The sequence below is a fragment of the Lacerta agilis genome, chromosome 9 (assembly GCF_009819535.1).
Source record: "Lacerta agilis isolate rLacAgi1 chromosome 9, rLacAgi1.pri, whole genome shotgun sequence".
Taxonomy (NCBI): Eukaryota; Metazoa; Chordata; class Lepidosauria; order Squamata; family Lacertidae; genus Lacerta; species Lacerta agilis.
Window position 1 is genome coordinate 10,602,764 of NC_046320.1, and position 21,189 is coordinate 10,623,952.

The 21,189-nt window shown below is 45.3% G+C and overlaps 1 protein-coding gene across 1 annotated transcript in view; it reads left to right on the forward strand.

The window, feature by feature from the left end:
• Positions 1–1,995: 1,995 nt before the first annotated feature.
• The window catches only part of CPZ (carboxypeptidase Z), a 36,506-nt gene continuing 17,312 nt past the window's right edge, over positions 1,996–21,189 (forward strand). The window contains exons 1-6 of the mRNA XM_033160610.1: positions 1,996–2,176; positions 14,797–14,826; positions 15,412–15,786; positions 17,749–17,958; positions 18,537–18,733; positions 20,133–20,294. Coding sequence (XP_033016501.1) covers positions 2,092–2,176; positions 14,797–14,826; positions 15,412–15,786; positions 17,749–17,958; positions 18,537–18,733; positions 20,133–20,294 — 1,059 coding nt within the window. The 5' untranslated portion in view covers positions 1,996–2,091. The remainder of the gene's footprint in view (positions 2,177–14,796; positions 14,827–15,411; positions 15,787–17,748; positions 17,959–18,536; positions 18,734–20,132; positions 20,295–21,189) is intronic.

Below are 21,189 nucleotides of genomic sequence, written 5' to 3' on the forward strand. Positions count from 1 at the left end.
TTGGAGGGATCCGTGGCTGGATGGTCGATGTACTTTCCATTTGTCTGTTGAATTTCAACCTTGATAATCTTCTGAATTCTCTGAATAACTCAGAGGTTATAGTTTATAGTGTTCATTTTTGTTTCAATCATATCTCAGAACAACCTCGAGCCAAATCTGCCTCTGAAATTACGTATCTGGTGGGCAAATGTCACTGTATGACTTTGCGATGCCAGTTGTTTTTGTGCTGTCTCAAACACATCCAGGCACATATTCTTTTACATGTTTGGTGTAATGCAAAGAACACAGAACTAATCATTTTTGTTTCTGTGAAAGAGGAAGGGGAGAAGAGTTTTGTTATACAAGCTCAATGCTAGGGAGGCACAGATCTGAGCTTCCCTGAGCTACGTCCTGTAATTTCCTTTTGGACATATGCACCCCTTAGTTATCCTGCCCTGATTTCCATTTAAACAGGGTGAGCTAACCTGTTTTGGGCGGAGGACCACATTCACCCATGACACACCTACCCGCTGTGGGTTTGCACATTAAAAGTCGCTAGGGGTTGGGAAGGGGAAACTTTTTAATAAACTGACAAAATGGGGAAGGGGGATTGGGGTCAGCACTATACTTTGACAAGTCTAAACCTCACACTAATAGGATTTCAGCACCTGAATCTTAGTCTACTTCCTTAACAAATAAATAAAACTTTTACTGTTTGTGTCTGTTGTATTACGCTGCTTGTGGGGAGCCACATTACAGAAACTTGAAGCCCCTAACATTAAAGGTAAAAGTAGGGTGTGTTTCTACAACAAACAAATGCTGATAAACTGAAGCTTCATTCAGGTGTGTGTGGGGGGGGTAGACTCTAGCCTCTTCTCTTTGGTGTTACTTTTCCTGAAAAGATCACATTCAGAACTTGAGCAGTTTCCCTTTTGGCAGTTCAAACTTCCCAGGAAGGGCATGAGCAAAGGCTGCTGAGTGGGGCAATATTTAACTTCCTGTGACTCATGGAGATCATCTGGTCCCAGAAAAGGAGCTCCCCCACAGCTCTGTGACTGACCGACTAACTAACTTCTTGTGTGGAGAAAGGAAAGAGGCTGGTTGGAGGCTAGAGCTCTTAAGAGAGAAATAGCAGCAAGCCTGTGCCATTTCCCCTAAAGAGCTCTTGAGGCTCAATGGCCTGCTGCTGTCACCTGGACGCCTATCCATGCAGAACAATTGGATGCTGCAGAAACTGAATATTTCAAAACTTAGTAAAAAGTTACAGGTAGGTAGCTGTGTTGGTCTGCCAGTCAAAACAAAACAAAATAAAAAAATTCCTTCCAGTAGCACCTTAGAGACCAACTAAGTTTGTTCTTGGTATGAGCTTTCGTGTGCCATTTGAGGATGTTCAAGGAGAAGGAAAAACCACCTTTGTTCCCTTCTACATTCCAGGACCCCTTCCGCCCCCCACCCTGCTAAATAGCAATGAAGCCCTCTAGTTTGGGGCTGGGATCCTTAAACAAGGTCGCCAGAACATAGCTTCTGTTCCAGGTTGGCTTGGCTGGATCCCCGAACAGGTGCGCTTTGGCCGCCTTGCGTTCTACCTTTCCACTCGGAAGTACGAATTGAGCGCTAAATGAAGAGTGGGGGGGGGGCTGGTCGAAAGATGCCTTGATCCTGGGTCTTGACCCACGTGCTAGTCGAGGGTGAGGGGGGGCCAGGGGCTGGATTTGAAGAATCAGTTCATTAGTAGCTGCAGCAGCAAACGTGCTGCTGAGGTCTTGCTCGCTCAGGGAGAAGGAAGGGGGGGCCGTCCCTGGAGCGGCCAGATCTGGCAGGATGTGAGCGCCTGGCGAAGAAGGGAGCCCCGCACCCCCAGCTTCCTCCCTTTCCCCCTTCCCAGCCCGAGGCTCCTATAAATCTGTTTTTCCACCCAGGAATACCAGCCGCTGTAACCCGATCCCCGCGCCGTATATCCCATAATACGCGGGCGCGCACTTGCAGCGCGCTCCTCGGTCCCTTCGCGGCTGGCGAGAGAGCAGCGCGCGCGTGTGTGGCTCCATCGACGTGGAGGAGCCGCTGGCCGGTGCTGCCACATCACGGCGTCGGACACGCACAAAGGGCTCCGGCATGTGGCTCCCTCTGCTCGTGGGCGCTTTCGTGGGCGCCCTGCACCCCGCAGCCCCCGCCTGCCAGCCGGGCCAGGGGGCTCAAGGTAAGGGCGATCAGGCACAAAGCGGCGCTTCGGGAGAGGGGGAGCTGGGGGGGGGAAGCCCTCAGCCCCCCCCGGGTGCTTTTGCCATTGAAGCGCCAGCTCAAGGGGTTCCCCCTGCAAAGCACAGCAGGATCGCACCGTCCCTGCAGCGGCTTAAGCCTCGGAGGATGCGGAGAGACGTGAGATTTCCTCTTTCCAGGAACAGATTGGCCAGACTCCCTGTAATCAAAGGGGACGATCCCTCGCCTGTAATTTTGTGCGCGCGCTTTTGGTCTCCTGGGCGTTTAACTTTGAGCGTGACCCCCTTCGAGTCTGAAAGAGATAAAGAGGAGAGGGTTCCTTAAAAAACAGTAAGTTTCATCCCCCGGTGCCTCTGTCTGCTCTGCTGCGCGCTCCATCGGGCCCTGGGAAGCCATAAGGGGGACTTTATTTAGCTCCTGGTTGGAGGAAGCAGAAATAGGGAGCTATGGGGGGGGGGGCTCTGCTCATCTTCTCTACTCGCTGCCTTCAATAACCAGGTTGGCAAACTCTGTAAGATCATTCTTTTTCTTCCTGTATGATACTCACCTCCATTCTTTCTGTTTATTCTTACAAATATTCGGAAGCATTTGTGGCGGCTCAAAAAGTTTTGGGGGGAGGGAAATGATTTCGTTCATTGTACCACCCAGTTCCACAATCTGCCCCTAGAACGCAGCCAGGGAACTGATCCTGCCAGCCCTTGACATTTAATGCTGGTAGGCTTGGGCCAGCAGGGTCCCTCGTGGCATATTTTGGTGGCATCCCATGGGTCTTTCAGAGCCAAGGAACCTGTTGCAACCCTGAACTGGCCTCCTTGGGCAATCTGAGCCATTGGGGAGGGTTGGCTTCCTAGCAAGAGTCAGGAGAGAAGCTTGATGCTAGGGTGGGCATCTTATCAAGCATCAAGCATCTGTGGACCAGCACCTTGACTTGGAGCCAAAAATTGACTGGGAGCTGTTGAAGATGGCAAAAACAATATGATGTGCTCAGATTGCTCAGATTCAGTTAACAGTCTTTTAGCCATCATATAAACTAAGTGGAGTTTCTTCACTGTTTTCAAAGGCAGCTCTATGCCTACCGTATCCGGGTAGGGCTGCAGTTGGCATGGCAGTCTAACCTGGGAAAAGGTGCTCCCGCTCACAGTGGCCACTTGTCCTTCTAGGGCAGGGCTGGTCCATCCATAAGGCAAGGTGAGACGACCACTTCAGGCGGCAGGACTCACAGGGGCAGCAGATAAGACGCCCAAGGAATGCATCGCCCACTGCTGCCGTCGCAGTGGTAGTAATGGCTACAGCACATTCATTGGAGGTCAGATCTTCCTCCCTCCTCAGCAGCCCCCCCCCACCTGTGCTGCCTCTACAGCGTCCTCTTGGGGAAATAGGAGGAGATGCTGCTGGTCTCCTACCCCTAGGGAGAAAATGATGGGGGGCTGACTGCTGGCTGGGTTCTCCTGGGCTCTGCGTCCATCCAGCACGATTCAGAGCAGGCCCCTTCTCTGCCGATGGCCTTTGATTCCCACAACTGTTGGATAAGGTTGATTTGATCCCCCATCCTGTTCCCGATGCAGACCTTTACTCCTCCCCCATGTTCCTGATGTAAATCTTCACTCACCTCTTCTTCCCTTGAGGTTCACCTCAGGCGCCAAAATGTCTCAGGCCAGCCTTGTTTCTGCAAGGTGAGCCTGACATGAAACAGCGCCTATCCTGATGACCTTGGGGAATGGGCAGGTTCCTAAGGAGATGGTCCTTCAAGTATCCTAGTCCTAAGTCACCAGCACTTTGAAGTGGGCCTACAAACTGACTAGCAGGTCATGAAGATCTAGCAAAGAAGTCATGTGTTCCTAGTATCTGGAATCAGTCAAATGTCTGACTGCAGCATTTTGGAACCAGCTGAAGTTTCTGGACACACTTCAAAGGTAGCTCCAAATGAAGAGCATTATAGTACTCTTTGATGCGACTCATTTATGTGTGACCATGGTCAAACCTGCCTTCTTTACAAATTGTTGAAGCTGGTGCACCAGTCTCAGCTGGGCGAAGGTGGTCCTTGGTACAGCAGCTCCCTGAGCATTCAGGAGTAAACCTGGGTCCAGGAACACTACCTAACTGCACACCTGATTCTTCAAGAGGAGTGCAACTCCACAGCGGCGGAGCAAGCTGATCAGGCGCCGGGGGTGGCACGTGTGACCTGCGCCCAGGGGCAGGGCCAGCTGGGGCAGGACGCTCTGTGGGGCCTCTGAGGAGCCTGCCTGCCTCCTCCTACTCAGCTGCCCTACAGCTGAGGGGGAGGTGGCTGGCAGACTGTTGGGGGCAGCACGGAGCCTGTGGACGCCCAAGCCACCGCATCACTCCCAGGAGAGTCCCGTGGCTCGGGCACACTGCAGGCCCTGCGGTGAGTGCCGCCCAGCATTTTGTCACACACACACACCCAGTGGTGACACCTGGGGCGGACCACCCCCCACCACACCCCCTTCCTCCGCCCCTGCAACTCCACCCAAAGCAAAGTGCATCTGCATTGACAGATCTAGAGGTCCTACTCAGCATTTCTCTAGATGGATTTTCTCTCATTCATCCAGCCAATAACCTAGAGTGGCCACTTAATGCATTGCCACAAGGAGGATAAACATCACCGAAAAGAGGAAACAAATTTGCATAAAACATACATGCTAATGTATATATGGGTGCAAATTTCAAAATTAAAAACTGGAATTTAAATTTTGGCGGTACCTCCACCCCTTAAGACAAAAGACCTAAACACATATCCATAGCACTGCCAGTTTATTAGTAGCTGTCTCCATATATCTCTGTAAATTGAGTTGCTATTTTAAGGCCCAGGAACAACCTACCCAGAGTTGGCCCACCCACCCATGAGGCAACGTGAGGTGGGCTCTTCAGAAAGCAGATGTGGGTCTGAGGAGTGTGGGCTTGCCTTCTGCTGTGAGTGCACCCCACCACTGCTGCAGCCACCCCCTCCCGCTGCCTCCTCTGCTACAGGTATGACCTGCCACTGCTGCTGGTGGCAGTGGCGGCATGGCACAGCCGTGGAGGAGACAGTGGTGGTGCTGTGGCATGCTTGCAGTGGAGGAGGGGAAGGAGGAGACAGGGCGTCCCAAGCAAAACATCAAGGGGCAGGATGTCCCTGGCCATGTGGGTCATCTGGCTACCTGGGGCTGCTACTGCCAGAGAGAAGATGGTCAAAGGCCTGGAAACAATGCCTTATGAGCAACGGCTTAGGGAGCTGGGTATGTTTAGCCTGGACAAGAGAAGGTTAAGGGGTGAAATGATAGCCATGTTCAAATATATAAAAGGATGTCATATAGAGGAGGGAGAAAGGTTGTTTTCTGCTGCTCCAGAGAAGCGGACACGGAGCAATGGATTCAAACTACAAGAAAGAAGATTCCACCTAAACATTAGGAAGAACTTCCTGACAGTGAGAGCTGTCCGACAGTGGAATTTGCTGCCAAGGAGTGTGGTGGAGTCTCCTTCTTTGGAGATCTTTAAGCGGAGGCTTGACAGCCATCTGTCAGGAATGCTTTGATGGTGTTTCCTGCTTGGCAGGGGGTTGGACTGGATGGCCCTTGTGGTCTCTTCCAACTCTATGATTCTATGATTCTAAGAGGAGGGTGGCAGCCGGGGCCGGAGCTCTCCACAACTGACTTGTGGTAGCCAAGGAACTGGCCCCAGCTGTAGCTTACAGGAGCAGTTCGAAGAGCCCCATCTTTACTTCCAAGCGCTGGGTCAGCTCAGTGGCAGACACAGGCTCCAGTTATGTTGCCAGGCATGGTGAGGCCCCATCAGGGGAAAAGGAGAGGAACTTGGAAAACCTGCCTCCTTTTCTTTGTTTATTTTTCCTTTCTATCCAACTGTAGGACTTACCATTGTGCATTATGTCCACCCATCATTTCTACTTTTAAAAAAAAAATATTTTTATTGGATTTTTGTAGAAGCAAGCTTATCAGAAAAAAACAAAAGAGAAAACTGGATCACAAACACCGGATATTGCATTCAGGTCAATAGTGCATATGTTAAGGGTATATGAAAGTTACTACTACTACTACTACTACCACTAATAATAATAATAATAATAATAATATCATAACAAAACAAAACAAAAAATAAAAAAATTCCTTCCAGGAATCTAGAGACTAAGGTGCTACTGGAAGGAATTTTTTTTATTTTTTTGTTTTGTTTTGACTATGGCAGACCAACACGGCTACCTACCTGTAACTGGAATAATAATATCAGTCCTTTTTTTAAGGATCACATGCTCCATATGACCAGGGAATCAGCAGGCAACATTTGATGCAACTGATAGGTATTTGCATAAAAGAGAGAATTCCTCCCATACAGAATGAAAAGAGACCAGTTTCACAGTGCCATTAATAGCCCTAAATGCCAAGTTATCTTTTCTAGCAAAGCAAATTTCCAAACATTATTCAGTCATGAGGAAATACAGAGGCCAGATAACGTTTTCTATTTTTTGAGTATAGAAAGGCTTGCAGAATTAAAAGTTTGTTGGATTTCATGTCATTATTACTACCTTCAAACAAAGGCAAACTGAATAAATTAAAAAAAAAATCCTTCCAGTAGCACCTTAGAGACCATCTAAGTTTGTTATTGGTATGAGCTTTCGTGTGCATGCACACTTCTCAAGTGTGCATTCACACGAAAGCTCATACCAATAACAAACTTAGTTGGTCTCTAAGGTGCTACTGGAAGGAATTTTTTTATTTTATTTTGTTTTGACTGTGGCAGACCAACACGGCTACCTACCTGTGAATAAATTCAATTTCTTTGAAAACTGCCAACCAAAATGATTGAACCAGGGTGCACTCCCACCAAAGGTGGAGGTATGTACCCCATATCCTGCAATCTCTTTTGCAATCTGGGCTATGCTACAATTCATATCGGAAAGTTAGATTGGTTAAGTTTAACCTATGGTTAAGTTTTAGAGAAAGTTTGCTTCCATGTGCAGAGATAATTTCTGTTGGTCTACTTGTCACCCATCCATCATTCCTTACAGGGTAAATTCCAGAAATACAAAGCTGGAGAAACTATTTATTTAGCTATGCTGCATTGGAATGTACATCCCGTTTTTTTTTAATGTGTGCAGAGGCCACAAGCTCTGCCTTGTATCTGCTGTGTTTTGAAACAGCTCCACCCATTTTGAATCTGTGCTGTGTCATTTTGATTCAGTATTTGGGTCCAACTCTGATATGTTAAATTTGAAGCTGTTTCATTCCCATTGACTATAATGGGAGATATAAAACTTGCTATTAACCCCCCATTTTCACATAAGTGGATGAAATTTGCAGGCAAAGGAATGGTTTAAACCTGCTTGATTTCTGGGAGATCCATCCAGGTTTTTGTGTGTGTAGGCAATCTTTAGGGCAGTATCCAAGTGAAGTTATGCTTGTGCGATAACTTTTAGCTGTGCGATGCAACTTTCCCACTCCCTGCTCTCCCCCCACAAAAAGAATCTGCTCCAGAAGGTTGGGGGGAACCCCTGGACCAAATTTGGCACAAGAAGAGGACAGGGAAAATACATTGTGCGGCTAAATGTTGTTGCACTAGCATAGCTGCTTAGTTGGTAACTGCCCAAAGTTTCTACTTTTTTCTGAATTAGATGCAAACCAAAGACAATTTAAAACTGAAGATAAGGTCCCCTCTTCCGAGGGGAAGAAGACTGCCAGATTTCAGGGGGGGAAATAGACACAGCAGTTCTCCCACAAGCTCACACTTTGTTTTCCCACCCTAAATTGGCAATCAAGTTCTCTCCCTCAGTTTGTTATGGGCAAAATCAGTTTGAAAACTGGGGAGATGAAGGTGGCAATCCTGGGTAAGAAACTCAACAAATTTCATACAAAAGATCCGGGGGCTTTTTTGCTAGGTGATTTTCTCATATACATAAAAATATATATCTGTTGAAATAAAAAATGGGGAAATCATGCTTTTCAAGTCCTTTCTGAAAGTACCCTTTGTGAAGAAGAGAAAGAGAAGGAAATGATTTTTAATTGTTTGGTAGGAGAAAGAATGATTGGGAAGGAAGGAAGCTATCCCAATAGCCTAGCTGCTTGCTTTTCATAGCCAAATGGATCGTGTACAAGAATGACAACCCAACTGAAGAACAACTGTTTATTTACTTCAGCATCTCTTCCCGCAAACACTGTGATTGCAGTGCACTGGGGGAATAATTAAACGTCTGTCGAAATGTAAGTTCCCTTCTACCTCTCCACCCCCTCTAGAGTTCTGGGCGTTTCCGCAATCAGTCTGGTTTCATTTCTAAGAAAAGAAAAAGCAAAGTGGGGCGAGGGGGGACGGGACAAGGCCACAGAGGGACTGAAGTTTAGCATTCACCTTGAGAAGCCTTGTTAATTCCATTTGGAGACATGAAAACCTGCCCAGAATCACTCCAATTTGCCGTGTTATTTGGGGCACACTCAGAGCATCATCTCTAGTAAGGTAGGGGAAGGCAAAGGATTCCTGGACAGTTGTCCAGTCAAAGGCAACTATGGGGTGCAGAATACATCTCGCTTTTCAGGCTGAGGGAGCCGATGTTTGTCCACAGACAGCTTTCTTGGTCATGTGGCCAGCATGATTAAACCGTTACTGGCGCAATGGGACACTGTGACGGAAGCCAGAGCACAAAGAAATGCTGTTTAACTTCCTGCCGTAGCGGTACCTATTTATCTACTTGCACTGGTGTGTTTTCAGACTGCTAGGTTGGCAGAAGCTGGGACAGAGCAACGGGCGCTCACCCCGTTGTGGGGATTCGAACCGCCGACCTTCTGATCGGCAAGCCCAAGAGGCTCAGTGGTTTAGACCACAGCGCCACCCGCATCCCTGTCAGTAAATTAGAACATGACAAATCATAAATACAAAGCAAAATGAGAGTTATATGCTAATAAATTCTCTGGTAATGTACTTCCTGTACTCCAAGGAGCCTGGCTTACAAACAATGGGGGGGAGGCATTTCCAAAAGGTGGTTCTTTTGTCCTGGATCTTAGGCAAGTCAATCGAAAAATTGTGTTTTTATCGTTTTTGTATAGAAAAGCTCAACAACAATTTCGGTGGTTTCCTAAAAAGAAGCTCAACAAGGTTGAGTTCTTCCTAAAACCTCAACAACTTTCAGGGTGTGCTGGTTTTTACTTGGCAACCCTACTGGAACTACCAACTGCTGGTGCAGGTCTCATTGCGCTTTGAATTATCTGGGCATGGCTTTGGCATCTTTGAAAGATGGTTCGGGGTTTGGGTGATCTGTAAGGAGAAGGAATTGGGGCATGGGCAGCGGGAGAGCAGCTGCCCCACTAGATCAAGTAAAACAATAGAAATACTTAACTAAATGACCAATCACGTCGGTTCTGTGCCCTCTAACCAAAGTCGTCGTCCCCCACAAAGTCCTGCCTGCACCTAACAAAAATCCTGGCAAACTCCATGGATTGGGGGAGGTGTAAAGGGAGGGGGTTGGCAAGGGAGGTTTTTTTGTGGTGTAGTGTGGTGTAGTGGTTAAGAGCGGTAGACTCGTAATCTGGTGAACCGGGTTCGTGTCTCCACTCCTCCACATGCAGCTGCTGGGTGACCTTGGGCTAGTCACACTTCTCTGAAGTCTCTCAGCCCCACTCACCTCACAGAGTGTTTGTTGTCAGGGAGGAAGGGAAAGGAGAATGTTAGCCGCTTTGAGACTCCTTCGGGTAGTGATAAAGCGGGATATCAAATCCAAACTCTTCTTCTTCTTTTTTGTGGTGTTGGTAAGCAATGTGAGCACAGCCTCTAGCAATTTTGTAAATTGCAGGCTGCAAAGGCTCCTTTAAAGATAGTACGTTTTTCATTTGTTTATTACAGTTATAAACCAGCTCAAATGATGATATGTTTTCTGGTTCACCAGTCTACTTTTTCCCTCCCCTTCCCTGGTCTTTCTATGCATCAAGCACTAACGATGAGATCCGAGAATGAGTTTTGGAAATGTTTTCACTCTCTCTGCTGCTGTCTGTATTGCCACCTAGTGGCTAAAGTGCAGATTTAACCTACAATATTGAATCTTTAATACGGTTTGTCAAGTTGCACAAACTGATGATGAGGGTTCTTCTTGAGCTAGTTACAGACCATAAGTTGTTCCTGCATTTTCTTTCTTTTTTTTATAAGAATTTTATTGGTTTTTTACAAACAACACAACAACACAAACACATACAACAACACAAACACAACAATCAAAACATAATGAAAAACAAATGCAAACCCCCACTGAAACACCAATAATTCTTTTTCTTGTTTTTTTTTTTTTTAAAAAATTCTTGTTCGAATCTATACTGGGTGACTTCCCCCGTTTTCTCTCCTTTGGTTCCAATTCTAATTTACTTTAATAACTTCTCATCTCTAAAGTTTAAATCATCGAAAAAATCTAAACATACTTCTTAATATTTAATTTTTACTTCAAAATAACCTATTACTTCTTAACTCAAATCATACATCTTATTTCACTTAAACTGCTGCTAATAAAATTAACATCTCTTCACTAATTCGAAATCTTAAATTCTTAACACACTAACTTCAGGGTACCATAATAAGCCATCCTAATTATATTTTATATATTCTCACCCTATCCCTTTTCTAACCATTTTCCTTCGCCATCTTGGGATCTCCCCCCAGACATTTCTCCATCTCCCTCCAACACCATTGTCCAGAATGTCCTCTTTTTCTATAAATCCACAGGTCCAGACGCAGTCCATAAATGTCCTTGCAGGGAGCTTCAGGATACACAAATCTTCTCCTTCCAGCATCTCCGTTTCAAAGTTCCAATCATCTTCCGATTGTAGATTCACAAATCTTCTTCCCATCATTTCTGGGCTCTCACCCCAGAAATTGGATATAAATTGTATTCCAACCCTGCGTCTCTCACACCAGCAGGATTTTTCAGCTTCTCGCAGTTGCGCAGTCACTGTACTTTGTTTTCCAAAAACTTCCTCAAGTTCCCTAGCAAGATTTTTTTCCAGTTTACCAAAGTTCTCAAGAGTCTCTCCTGTAGCATATAACTTTTCTTCGACATCCTGGTTCAACAAAATTAACTTCTGGTTTAACAGTTCCAACTTCAAAAGAATAATCCTTTGTTCATGTGTCAGTCCCGAGTCTAGAGCCAGTTTGAAAGCGAAACCAAGCATGGTAGAAATAGGCAGAGGGTTTCAGGTTTCAGTACTTTTCCATCTTTAACCATAAATTTTAGCCGCCATTTCCCCCCGAGTCAGGGTGGAAAGATTGTAATCCAACAATTTCAAAAAAGAGATATTTCCGATCTCTTAATTCCCCTAAAAGGGGTTCAGCCAGTCTCACTTGTCAAAAACTCCATGGAGACTTTGTATCCGCTACTACAGCAGCAGCTAAAAACAATGTTATCTTCTTCATTAAACAAAGGGAGGAACGGGCTTCCTTTTTCACGTTCCTCCCGGAGTGCCAATTAGCAGAAATTTAGAATCCAATTAACTCTATACTCACGGCCTCCGTGATTCTTTTTTTTCTCTCAAAGCAGAAGTTATACATTTAATATTTTCGGGTAGGCGGATAGTTGTTTCTTATTATCTTGGGAAACAGCAGATCACTGAAGGCCAGACTAGTGGCAATACAGTGGTACCTCGGGTTAAGAACTTAATTCGTTCTGGAGGTCCGTTCTTAACCTGAAACTGTTCTTAACCTGAGGTACCACTTTAGCTAATGGGGCCTCCCACTGCCACTGCAATGCGATTTCTGTTCTCATCCTGAAGCAAAGCTCTTAACCCGAGGTACTATTTCTGGGTTAGTGGAGTCTGTAACCTGAAGCATCTGTAACCACTGTAAATGTGAGAGTGGAGATAAGCAATTGATCAGTGTTGTGGATTTGCTCCCCCTATACTTGGAATGAAAGCTAAAATGCTGCAGTCACAGCATGCAAGATTTCTGAGAGCGGTAGTGGTTAAGAGCGGTAGTCTCATAATCTGGTGAACCGGGTTTGCGTCTCCGCTCCTCCACATGCAGCTGCTGGGTGACCTTGGGCTAGTCACACTTCTCTGAAGTCTCTCAGCCCCACTCACCTCACAGAGTGTTTGTTGTGGGGGAGGAAGGGAAAGGAGAATGTAAGCCGCTTTGAGACTCCTTTGGGTAGTGATAAAGCGGGAAAACAAATCCAAACTCCTCTTCTTCTTCTTCTTCTTCTTCTTCTTCTTCTTCTTCTTCTTCAGGTCTACCTGTCTGGCATATAAGGGAGTCTGCCAGAAATGGGGAGTGGGAACACTAGCACAAAGCATATTAACTTTCCCAAACACACAGACTTCCTTTATTCCCCAAGCTCTGTGTTTAAGATGGGGCAGTGTGGGGAGCCAAAAGTATCACTGAGCTACCAGAATCCCGTTTTATGAATCCATGTAGCTCTGTCGTCAATTCATATTCCAGTTTGGAAAGCTCCTCCAATTTTCTCAAACACACAAAGGTATCCCCACCCCATCCAGTTCCCCCTGAAATGCTCCATCTAGCCTCCACTCCATTTTAAACAAAAATAAATGATCCAGACTCCACTCCTTGCTCCTAGCATTCCAGTCTCCAAAGGCCATCCAGTTGCTGTGGCAGCGGAGACAGCAGAGCTCAGCACCTGCTGCTCTTCATGTGCTCCACGGTGTTTTGTAGCACCACAACTCATGCGGGCACATGGGCACAAATGCACGCTCGGAACCCTCTCCTCTTGAGGCCAGCCCAGTTCTTTTTCTTCCTCTGTGCTCCCTCTCACCACTGGGACCCAGAGAAGGAGTTTAATTAGTAGAGGGTAGGAAGGCAGGGAATGTGGGTGGCGCTGTGGGTTAAACCACAGAGCCTAGGGCTTGCTGATCAGAAGGTCGGCAGTTCGAATCCCTGCGACGGGGTGAGCTCCCGTTGCTCGGTCCCTGCTCCTGCCCACCTAGCAGGTCGAAAGCACATCAAAGTGCAAGTAGATCAATAGGTACCACTCTGGCGGGAAGGTAAATGGCGTTTCCGTGCGCTGCCCTGGTTCGTCATGCTGGCCACACGACCCGGAAGCTGTACGCCGGCTCCCTCGGCCAATAAAGCGATGAGCGCCACAACCCCAGAGTCGGACACAACTGGACCTAATGGTCAGGGGTCCCTTTACCTTTACCTAGGAAGGCAGGCAGACCCTAAAGAGTATGCAATAATTTGCAGAGACGGAGGTCAATTGGAGGAGAGCAAACCATCCTACAGAATCTATACATCAATTTGCAGCTGGCTGCTACTGGGCTGAAGCTTGCAAAGTATTAAGTCTTCTCAGTGCTTTTTTCTAAAAATAAATAAATAAGTGTTTAGGGGTACTCTCATTATTCTTCTCATATTGAAATACTGCCCCTCAGAAAAAGTACTGAGTCTTCTTCATAATTTTGGTGTTTTTAATGTGCTGTTGCCCACTTGGAGATTCAAGCTCTCCCCCTGCCACCTAGGGGTAGCCAGACAAACCAGGAGACTTCGGATCAGTCCTGCGGATCTGGCAACCCTTTATTAGCAGAAGCTGGCAAAAGCAGGTTAGGGAAGGTTGGGATAGGATAACAGAACGAAAATAGTGTTTTCAGAGCCAGGCAAAGAAGCTACTGAGGGAGATTCCGAATGAGATTTGATTTGCTTGACTCGGGACTGTTTTTGATGGATTTATCTGCGTCATCTTTTGGAATAGAGAGAGGTAGATCTGGGTTTCATACATTTAGCCAAGCACGGTAATTCATGTTCCATTTATGTGGCACACAGATACTGCAGTAACAGTGATTCCTAATTGTAATAGTAGTAAAAGAAGAATTCTTTGTGTGTTGTTCAAAGCACTTCGCATGTATTATTTTAGCAATCCTGTAAAGTAGGCCATTATTATTCCCATATCGAGGATGGGGACAGAGACAATAGTGGCTTAAGGGAGCAGTACCCTGTTACCAAACAACAGTGAATTTGGAATTTAGTTGAGATTTGAATCGGGAGTTTCTCAATTCATATTTTAGCTGAGAAGTGATGTGCCATATGGAGTGTCTAAACTTGCTAGCTGGGAAGGCAACAAATGTCCTGCCATGAACTCACTACAGCCATTTCACTCCTATTCCATCCTCTCTCTCTCACCCACCAATTCTCTGTATTCTTGCTGGAGCATAAGATAAGTGATATATATATAGTGTGTGTGTGTGTGTGTGTGTGTGTGTGTGAATGAGTGAATGAGGTGCTGGTACACACCATGAAGTTATTACAATAAATGAAACACTTTTAACATTTGAAAATAAAAAGTAATGCATACCTTTGAGTGCTGCCAGAAAAAAGCACTGCATAATATGTTCCTAGTGGGACACTGTAATTAATAGGGAAAATGTAAGGTAGTGAGCAGAGATATTTTTGTGTGTTTTGTGTGTAACTTGCTGGCACATATTCCGTGGTAAATAAACCAACCAACACTCATGCAACAAATAACGGGAAAGGAGCTGAGATCTGGCACTCTGAGGGGGAATAAATAAATGAATTGTTTTGTTGTCTAAAAATTCTATCTAATATACTGCAATTTGAAGCAGTCACGTTTTAATTTATTTCATGACAATCTGTCCCCCCCCACCCTCCACCTTTGTTTTTCAGCTCAGTGTCAAACCCCATCAGAAAATAAAGGTAAGATATCTGTTTTTGTTCCTTTTTTGAATTTAAATCTAATGTGCAAATACTGAAAAATCTTCCCAGATTTTCTCACACAAAGAGAGACAAAAATGCCCATATTTCACTCAGAGTAATTAATGGTACTGCTTCACCCCATGTAGGAACTTAGCCAACATATCTATGAACCTCTTCATATTTAACATAAAGGGTGCTTTGCGATATCACTATTTACCAATAATAATAATAATAATGCTCATAGAACCCTTGTTTTAAAACAGCTGTCCTGGATGCCAGTTTGCTTCTGGGCCCAATTCCATGTGCTTACATGTTTAAAACCCTAAACAACTTTGATGCCTCAGTCCTGTGAAGAGTTTCCAGACAAGCCACCGATGAATAAATTCAAAGATAGTGCTATGTTTAATACTAGATTCTTTTAGGTAGAATTATTATTATTATTATTATTATTATTATTATTATTATTATTATTATTATTGTATACCCCGCCCATCTGGCTGGGTTTCCCCAGCCACTCTGGGCGGCTTCCAGCAAAAGAATACTTAACAAGAAACATTTGTTTACTTATCTCCTGATTTCTTACAGCAACATGCGTGGACATCAGCCTGGGATCCTGCAATGACGTGTCCTATTCAAAAACAATCTTCCCTAATTTGCTGGATCAGAAGTCCAGAGGGGTGATTGAATACAGCTCTGAATATATCTTGATGAGTGTGCTCCATAACTTGCTGCAGGGAGAATGCAATCCTGATCTAAGGATTCTAGGCTGCTCTATCATGGCCCCAAAATGTGAAGAGGGGAAAATTGTTAAGCCTTGCCGTAAAGTTTGTGAAGCTCTGAGGAAAAACTGCCTTCCTGCCTTTGATGCGATTGACATGGCATGGCCATATTTCTTAGACTGTGATCGCTTTTTTGTCGATGAAGTGGAAGGATGCTTTGATCCGTTAGCAAAGCTGCGAGGTAAGAACCGAAGCCATCTCTGCATGTTGTATATATGCTACTAATTTCAGATGCAGTGAGCATGCCTAGAAATTTGGCGTGTCCTTGTAAATAAAAGGCCTAAAGGCCCGGGCCACAATCCGAAGTATTTACGTCTGTAGGCTACAGAACAATTCCTACCGATATAATTCCAATGTATTAGGGACTTTGACTAGAAGTCAACTGAGTTACTCATTTTGTTACAATTGAATATTGGTTGCTGAAATCAGCTTGTTTTAACCTGAGTTGAATCAGATGGTGAATTTGTCATCTGGATCGCCAATCAGCCAGTCATGTAAGAAGGAAAGCGGAGATGTCAGTCACATAATTAGGTATGTATGCTGCATCAATAGGAGTATAGCGTCTAGATCAAGGGAAGTAATAGTACCACTGTATTCTGCTCTGGTCAGACCTCACCTGGAATACTGTGTCCAGTTCTGGGCACCACAGTTCAAGAAGGATACTGACAAGCTGGAACGTGTCCAGAGGAGGGCAACCAAAATGGTCAAAGGCCTGGAAACGATGCCTTATGAGGAACGGCATAGGGAGCTGGGTATGTTTAGCCTGGAGAAGAGAAGGTTAAGGGGTGATATGATAGCCATGTTCAAATATATAAAAGGATGTCATATAGAGGAGGGTGAAAGGTTGTTCTCTGCTGCTCCAGAGAAGCGGACACGGAGCAATGGATTCAAACTACAAGAAAGAAGATTCCACCAAAAGATTAGGAAGAACTTCCTGACAGTGAGAGCTGTTCGGCAGTGGAATTTGCTACCAAGGAGTGTGGTGGAGTCTCCTTCTTTGGAGGTCTTTAAGCGGAGGCTTGACAGCCATCTGTCAGGAATGCTTTGATGGTGTTTCCTGCTTGGCAGGGGGTTGGACTGGATGGCCCTTGTGGTCTCTTCCAACTCTATGATTCTATGTTGCTGATAATTTATGCACAAATAAACTAACCAGATTACTGACATAGCCTGTACAAAACCACATTGGGATGGCATATGTTTAGGTCCATGTAAATCAGTCCTGAATGAAATAAAGTATTTGGTGTCATGTTGGGACAAAGGTTTTTATTGTACATCACCTTGAGGCAATTGTGTAGAAAGTGATCAATAAATTGATGATTTAACAAATCTGCACACAGATTGGTTAAATCTCAAAGTGATTTTAATGCCAAAAAGGCCAGATTAAGATTAGTTGATGTCTTGGAGCTGCAATCATTTGATCAAGAGGGAGCAGAAAAACTTGTCTCTTTATAGCACAAAGAGGTATCACTCTAGCTAAAGGAACCAAGATTTTATGTCTTCAAGCATGAAGATCTCTTTTGTAACCATTTTATTCTTCCTTCATACTTCACAACAGACATGTGGGGTACGCTAGCCTGATCCAAGGCAGGAAGGGAGCAAAAACCATGATGAATTAAGTGGAAGTGAGTTTAAAATGTAAAACTGTATATGCTCAGGTTGTTTTCATTTTGGTTGATCAGGCTTGAGAAAATGTTTTTTTGCTTTTGTGTTTTGCTAAACTCTACAGGCTCAGATTACCTTTTTGTAGTCCACAAAATCTTATGCCACAACAAACTGGTTGGTCTTTAAGATGCTACAAGACTTGTTTTATGATATTCCAAATGCCTCTGAGATGTTCACAAACAGAACATGATGGAGAATAAGGTCTCCTGCACATACTTCTCAGAGACATATTTTCCTTAGGGACCAGTCTGCCTGCAACCCAGGGAACAGGGTAGCTTAACATGGTGTAAGTGTGATCCTAAAATAGAGTATTAACCACCTTCTTACAATTGGGTATCATGTTTCATTCACACGTACCTTTTCATTTCTTTGAATTAGATTTGTCCCAATTGTATTAGGTTCTCAGGTGTTGGGATAATCGTCTACATGAGCATAAAAATTAGTGAGCAAGCACAGCTAAATCGATTTCCTTGCATTGCAGGGGAAACTGAATTTGTGGAAGATGCTCCCAGTGAGGTTCCTACTTTCATTCAGTTCACCCACCACTCCTTCCCACAAATGGTGAGAGAATTGAAAAAGGTAGCATCCAGGTGTTCCCACATTGCTAAGTTGTACAGCATTGGCCGCAGCTTTGAAGGGAAAGACCTCTTTGTGATTGAGTTTTCTACCAGTCCTGGACACCATGAATTGCGTGAGTAATGGACACCAGAGGTATATGAAATTTATTCAGAGTATTGACGTTGCTTGAGCCGTGGCAAACTGGAAAGAATATTCCTGACCCTTACTGTTAACTACACTAGGGATTGAGACCTGCATCAGTGAATAACAACTAAATTAAATGTATTTATTTCGCAGTTTGGTAATAGCAGTGTGCAATTACTGTAATATTTATAGAATGAGCATGTCAAATAACCATAAATGAACTATTGACTTATTGCATGTTTATACCAGATCCCATTTCCACCCTCCAGCAGTGGTGTAGTGTGGGTTGCCAGCACCGGGGCTATACCTGCTCTGTCCGAAACAGAGCCTACCCACCCCAGGAAAGAGCTCTTTGGTGGTGGCACACCTGCGCCTCTCACCTTGAGGCATGAGAAGGCCAGCCAGGGGCAGGGAGAGATCAAACGTCTCCCAGTGGTTCTTACTTTGGCAGTTTGTGACAGACACCTTGATGAGGGCAACACAAACCACAATGACCACTGAGCCAAGTCTCACGGTCTGTTTCTTGAAAGTCAGATAAAACATATCCTGGTTCTCATCTCTTCACAGTTAAGCCAGAGTTTAAATACATCGGCAACATGCACGGAAATGAAGTTGTGGGCAAAGAATTACTGATCTACCTTGCCCAGTATTTGTGCTCTGAATACCTTATTGGGAATTCCAGGATCCAGACGCTCATCAACAACACACGAATTCATCTCCTTCCTTCCATGAATCCAGATGGATATGAGCTTGCAGCAGAAGAGGTCAATACCTAGCAGGGGATTGGGCGGAACTTTTGTTTTGATTTGAAATAATATACTGCTAAAAAAAAAAAAAATTAGTGCCCAAGGTGTCTAACAATGAATTCACAAAACAAAATTAAAAAAACCTAATAATTTGCTCTGGGAACCCACAAACCTCTTTTGCTTTTCTTTGGCAATACAGTAGTGTGTGATTTGCGTTTTTTACCTGAGTCATCCAGAACAACTTATTTCGGGGGTGTGGGGGGGCTGATGTGTAGGGTTGTAGCAAGGTAAATTGGTACCCAGGGGCCAAAAATTTTTTTGTCACCCCCCCCCCCCGAGGTGTGGGAAGGTCAGGTGGTACCCGGTGCGGAAAATTTCTTGTCAAACCCCCCATTGATTCCCCCCCCCTGCAAAAATGGTTTTATGTTATTTCATATTTTCTTACAAAGAAATAATAACAAGTAATAATAAAAAACCCTTTTATTTATATCCCACCCTCCCCGGCCGAAGTCGGGCTCAGGGTGGCTAACATCAGATACATAACATTGGTATAAAATCAAACAATAATTATATTACCTCCTAAAAACATCTCAAAATCAAATTAAAGTCTAATTAGATGGCTTTCCACAGGGTTAGGGTTGGGAACAGTAAGTACTCCACTGAACTGAAATTTCAGCCTTCATGACATAGGAAAACAGCCAAGTGAACAGCTATTTTGATGGAGGAGGGTCAAGATATTAACTGATATGCATGAAATTTCATATATAGCTATATAATCCCTAGTATAGTAAGATAAGACCTTCGGAGCAGGCATTAAAAAAAATTCATCCCCCCCCCCAATTGTCCTTGGTAATTTGTCACCCCCTCCATTATGGAACCTGGGGTGGCCCGCCCCCTTGCTACGCCCCTGCTGATGTGTAGATCCTTCTACCTCTTGGTCAGGAGTTTGTGGTCAGCAGTTCCTTCAGCTCTGTAAGGCTGTAGCACCCAAGCTACAGTTCTTCTCCCCCCCCCATAATCCCAGGTAGAAGGAGATCCTGCAACGTGAATATGTTGTGTCTTCTCCATTTTTCAAAGACATGTGCAGGAAGATGAATCAAAGGAGACACTTTTGGAATTGCCACCACCCATCTCCTCCCCTCTGCTTCCCCCTAAGGGAACATTCCTCCCCTTAGGGACCAGGGCAAACTAGTGCAGGCAGGAGGCCCCCTCAACCACCCCAGTATCTGAACTGACCACTTGAGTTTTCTACTTCATTTTCATGGCAAGCATGCCCACTTCTAGCTGTGACTATTTTGTTTAGATTACATGTTAGTGGCTGTTGTGGCACTTCTGGATTTTCTCTGGTGCTTCAGTGCACCATCTCAAAGTAGCACCAGAGTTGTGGAGCTTCTCCTTTTGTTGACTGCTTGACCAGGGGGCTGGCTACAACGGATGGACGAATGGGAGACAAACAGCGCAGAATCTGGATCTTAATAGGAACTTCCCAGATTTGACGTCTGAAGCTTACAGGCTATCAAGGATCCGAGGGGCTCGTACTGACCATCTCCCAGTTCCACAGTCTTACTGGTGGGGTAAGGTATGGATTGCAAAAGTTTATGAAACGTGTTCTATTTTATAGGCCATTAACATAGGGACCCAGGTGGCACTGTGGGTTAAACCACAGAGCCTAGGGCTTGCTGATTAGAAGGTCAGCGGTTTGAATCCCCGCAACGGGGTGAGCTCCCGTTGCTCGGTCCCAGCTCCTGCCCACCTAGCAGTTCGAAAGCACGTCAAAGTGCAAGTAGATAAATAGGTACCACTCCGGTGGGAAGGTAAACGGTGTTTCTGTGTGCTGCTCTGGTTCGCCAGAAGCGGCTTTGTCATGCTGGCCACATGACCTGGAAGCTGTACGCCGGCTCCCTCAGCCAGTAATGCGAGATGAGCGCAGCAACCCAAGAGTCGTCCGCGACTGGACCTAACGGTCAGGGGTCCCTTTACCTTTAACATAGTATCTAAAAAGGTAAAGGTACACCTGACCGTTAGGTCCAGTCGCGGACGACTCTAGGGTTGTGGCACTCATCTCGCTCTATAGGCCGAGGGAGCCGGCGTTTGTCTGCAGACAGCTTCCGGGTCATGTGGCCAGCATGACTAAGCCGCTTCTGGCGAAACCAGAACAGCGCACGGAAACGCCGTTTATCTTCCCGCTGGAGCAGTACCTATTTATCTACTTGCACTTTGACATGCTTTTGAACTGCTAGGTGAGCAGGAGCTGGGACCGAGCAACGGGAGCTCACCCCGACGCGGGGATTCGAACCGCTGACCTTCTGATCGGCAAGCCCAAGAGGCTCAGTGGTTTAGACCACAGTGCCACCCGCGTCCCCTAACATAAATGCACCTTTAAAATATCCTTAGATCATCGGGGCTAAAATACTCTTTGGTGCATAATCTGCCTCATTTCAGTAATGCATGTCAAAATGACCTCAGTTCTTAAT